The sequence below is a fragment of the Gadus morhua genome, chromosome 22, assembly GCF_902167405.1.
Source record: "Gadus morhua chromosome 22, gadMor3.0, whole genome shotgun sequence".
NCBI classification, from domain to species: Eukaryota; Metazoa; Chordata; class Actinopteri; order Gadiformes; family Gadidae; genus Gadus; species Gadus morhua.
In genome coordinates this window covers 10,994,740-10,999,739 of record NC_044069.1, presented here as the reverse complement: position 1 = coordinate 10,999,739, position 5,000 = coordinate 10,994,740, and the positions used below count along the sequence as shown (strand labels likewise).

The 5,000-nt window shown below is 49.2% G+C and overlaps 1 protein-coding gene across 1 annotated transcript in view; it reads left to right on the top strand.

Annotated features, from left to right (window-relative positions):
- Positions 1–5,000, top strand: part of LOC115536137 (RNA-binding motif, single-stranded-interacting protein 3) — a gene marked incomplete in the record, with an annotated part of 196,809 nt that overhangs the window by 43,656 nt on the left and 148,153 nt on the right. Inside the window, 1 exon segment of the mRNA XM_030347821.1 lies at positions 298–455. Within this exon segment, the coding sequence (XP_030203681.1) occupies positions 298–455 (158 nt within the window).

Genomic DNA, 5,000 nt, shown 5'->3' with positions numbered 1-5,000 from the left:
ATTTCTCTCTCACTTTCTAGCTCCCTTATTATTTTCTTCTTTTGTTTTGCATTCTGATCTTTCTTCAGGTCTCTTTTGTAATATTTACACAATCCATCAATTCTTTTCCTGAATTCAGATTTGTGTGTCCAGCATTAATAATAAATCTGTCCGTTTCCCCAATTGTATGAACGTACACCCATCCCAAATCAGTGCTTTTTATAAAGTAAACGTCTCGCTGTAATCATTGGAGCCACTTACTCATGTTTTGCTCTTGTTTTCTCTCCTTTCTTGTTCCTTCCTGACTACGTTTTCCAGCAGCCCTATGCTCCACCCCCCCACCCCATGGCTCCTCCCAGCCCCAGCACCAACAGCTGCAGCCAGGGAGGGGCGGAGCAGCTGAGCAAGACCAACCTGTACATCCGAGGCCTGCCGCCCGGGACCACCGACCAGGACCTCATTAAGCTCTGCCAACCGTAAGCAGTGGACACCCGCACACACGCACGCAGGCACGCACACACACACACACACACACACACACGCAGACGCTCTTGTGTGTGCACACGCACACACACACACACGCACACATACACGTACACACACACACGCATGCACGCACATGCTCGCACCCACGTATGAGCGCAGGCGCGCACACACACATCGACAGACCCACACATATCCACACACACACACGCACACACACACACACATTATTTTAAATTGTATGCGCATGAAAAATGATCATGCATATATTGTCTTGGTATTGGTTTAATTTCACAACAAATGCCATGGTATAATCACACAAAATGTATACAAAGTTGTGTTTACGCTAAAAAGTGTAGGTTTAAACTGGCATCCACAACATTTAGATAAAAATAAATATACTTCCTTAAAAACTAATAACAAAAAAGGTTGCAGGCAAACCAGCCATGTTGGTTTTAATAAAAAAACGCATTTAGCAGTTATTTTAATGTTTAAACAAACTATCTAAAACAAACTAGCAAACTATCTAAAAAAGTTCCACAATGACCTCTGATAACGGGATGGTAACCTAATAAACATGAAAAAACGATTGTTACAGTGTTTTCTCTCTCTTCTGATTGGCCGTCATCCAGAATAGTGTCCTGTGACTTTTCTTTTCATCTGCTCATGCAAGTCCTGCCCTGCAGTGTCATTGATACTTTACACAGTGAACAAACCACCCTTCAGTGTTTGATTCCCTGTGTTAATTTGAGGGTAGCCTCATACTTTTGAAAGCCGTTCCTTTAGGAACTTTTACACTGAAGCTCTACCATGACGGACACGGACTCGGACCAATGAGTGGAGCCGGAAGCACCTGACTTTGTTAGCCATCCAGTGTTGCTTTAGTTTTTCAAGCATTATCCAGATTTTAGTAGTTTAAATTTTTTTTTACCATTTTGGAAATGAAAAAAATACATCAGTCGAGGGAAAAAGCATTAGTCAAGGTCAAATACTGATCTTCCCTTTTTCTGCGTTGATGTGATCGCTTATGTCGACCAATCATGGCAGCCCTGGAAAAGACCTTATTCAAATACAAACAATGGCAGTAAGGCTGCCTTAAGCCACCCTTCTTACCTCAGGGGAAAAAGTCTTAACTGCGACAGCCCTAAGCAAACTCACGCACACACGCTTTCTCTCGCCCTCATCCTTTCGCACACACACACACACACACACACACACACACACACACACACACACACACACACACACACACACACACACACACACACACACACACACACACACACACACACACACACTCCAGCGAGCCAGCACCAGTCAAACTCTGCAACGCTCCACACCCGATCTCAAATGCTGCATTCCTCCGTACCCAACGCGTCCCCCGGCCTGTCTGTGAGCGCGGCTCGCTCGAAACTTGTCTCCACTCTGCACTGCAGCTCTTTAACGCGCCTCGGCAGCGCACGGGAGCGCACCGCCTGCTTCCAGCCTCCGCAGTGGGGACGCGCTTTTCCCCCGCAGCAGTGGAACCGTTTTCACTCCCCGCCACTGTTATATCCTCCACCCAGGAAGCTGAGCTTAACGAACCGGTGATATCGGATAGGGATCTCCCAACTTTTTACGTTGTTGTGTGCCATATGTCAATGCTTTGCATCAGGGTTGCTTTGCGTCAGAACAACAAAGTGACACAGGAGCGGCGCTGCAGCTACCCCCCCCCCCCCCCCCCCCCCCCCCACAACCCCTGTGTGATTAGCCTGAGTCGTGGCTGCTGCCCCTACGTATGCCATCCCACCATGCGGCACTCTTTAATCGCGTGCCAAGGAGGGCCAAGGGGATGCTGGTGTTCACCACCGTCAATTCCCACAACTGCTGTTCTTACCCCCCCCCCCCCAATCACGCACGCACACGCACGCCTAAGCGCACATAAACACGCACATGTACGCGGACACGCGCATGTACGCGGAATAGTGCATAAGAGCAGACAAACACGCATGCAGGCGTACACAGGACACAAATGCAAACACACACGCGCACATGTATGCGGATACACACGCAAGTGCACACAGGAAGTATACACACACAAGCACTTCCATGCACACACACACACACACAAATATGTACGCGGACACAAACATGCACACAGCCACAAATACACATGCACGCATGCACACTCACAAACATTCACACACACACACACATTTAAAGGGCACACGCCGGTATTCTTTCTGCTGGGCCAATCAACCCAATCAGCAACGGTCGTTGATTGGTTAGAAGCGGTGTACCTGCTGATGGAACACCAAGCCAGGGCCACAGCAAGGCAACTAAATAACATGCATAATGTCTCATTTGTAGTCGTGGATGCTATGGCCATGATCCCCAAAGGAATAGAGCAGTGCAGATAAAGACAGTGCAGACCAGCTTTATCTGTCAGTCGCCCCCATCCACTGCCCCACATTACTAAAGATGGGCTTCTGATTTGGAGGGTACTTTACTGAACTTTACATGCTCCCAATGGTGTTGGCAGGTGTATAAGCGCACACACATACACACACATTCACACAAAAACACAATCACACACCTGCGTGCAACACAGTCCTTAATGGGGCCTAATGAAGGCAGATTTAGCTGCCCTCCCCCAGGCATATTGGACTAAGACCTCATCAAGCCGAATCACACGGCTATAGTGGCTTCTGACTCTACCTCTCTCTCTCTCTCTCTCTCTCTCTCTCCCCCCCTCTCTCTCGCTATCATGCTCTCCCCACCCTCCTTTATCATCGGTCTCTCTGTCTCTCTCTCTCTCGCTCTCTCTCTCAATTGCTGATATATGGACACCCACAGTTAATTTTCTATCCGCTAGCTTTGTTCAGGTCTATTTGCCAAGGCCCTTTAGCCCTCTTAAACAGGGGGAGGGGTGGGAGTGGCCCAGATCATTAACGGAGGGAAGGCGAGCACATTTTGAAATACGGTCAGTGAGCTGCCCTGTCTTCTTGCATAACCTTTCTGTGGCCATGTTTCCAGAGATGTGCCGGTCAAACACCGGCCAATTACTGAGTAATCTTCTCACCACATCATAACTCACGTGTTCTGGTTCCTGACTGCCCACTACTCCATCAGAGTGTGAACGCCAGCGAGATAACCCTGGAAAGGAAACGAAAACACACACAGGGAAAACCACTCCAGCTATCCCTTTTCCCACTGAATATCCCACATTTTGCTCCAACTCTGCTCCCTCTGTTAGGAAGCCTTGCCCTGCTTTACATTCCTCTCCAATCTCATATTATCTTCAGTTTGTGGAAGAGGGAAATGAGGAGGTGCCGGGGGGAGGGAGGGAGTGGGGTATGCAGTTCGGAAGGGCAAATCATATCAGGGCTTATGTAAAAGAAGAGCCCCAGAGTGCGGAGTGCATGTTTGTGTTCCCGGATTTGCATTCTTTCTTCTCCTCCTTCTCTTTTTTGCCTGCTGCAGCGAAGCACAGGAGCAAAAAAGTTGTTGCGGATGCTTGCCTTTTACAGTTTCTATCGCGCTTGGTTTTACACAGCTTGTCCATTTTAACGTTGCCCTTTCTGCTCATTATCCGTTACTCTCTCTCTCTCTCTCTCTCTCTCTCTCTCTCTCTCTCTCTCTCTCTCTCTCTCTCTCTCTCTCTCTCTCTCTCTCTCTCTCTCTCTCGCTCCTCTCTCTCTCTCTCTCTCTCTCTCTCTCTCTCTCTCTCTCTCTCTCTCTCTCTCTCTCTCTCTCTCTCTCTCTCTCTCCATCTCTCTCTCTCTCTCTCTCTCTCTCTCTCTCTCTCTCCCTCCCCTCCCTTGTGCATGGGTATCAGCCGCCCAAGAGCCCCCCCCAAGGTTGCCCGAGGTGTGCTGTGCCAGTGAAAACCCAGCGCCACTGAAACTTTAATTAGCCGGGGCTGTGTTTCAGACGGCTGGCAGACACCAGCCTCGCAGAAAAGGTCAGGCAACTGTGGGCCATGGTCCGCCACATACAGGGCACCCCCTCCCCCACTGCCAACTAGCCCCACCACCACCACCACCACCACCACTCCGTCCTCCTGAACACATACACACACACACACATGAGTGCCCTCTATCCCATTGCCCCGACAGCTGACCCATTGAGGCTGGGTGTTGGGTCCTAACCCGGCCGTAAACGAGCCAGTGTAGTTTTAACAAAATGCAGCAAAGAGGACTCCTGGGGCCTTTTTTCCATTCACATTAGCCTGCCTAAGCGCTTTCTCATCATTACTATCATGGGCCTCGCCTGCTCTACGATTAGGTAGTGTGTGTGTGTGTGTGTGTGTGTGTGTGTGTGTGTGTGTGTGTGTGTGTGTGTGTGTGTGTGTGTGTGTGTGTGTGTGTGTGTGTGTGTGTGTGAGAGAGAGAGAGTGTGTTTGTGTGTAGTGAGTAAGGGAATTTACTGCAGCCAAAGTTACTTAATGGGTGTAATGCAGATGTACTGGGGGCAGATGTTCCCGGAAAAAAAAGTAGACAGTCTGAGCCCAGAACCAGCATACCAGATCCAACCCATGGCAAGCTGCTCCAACTGCT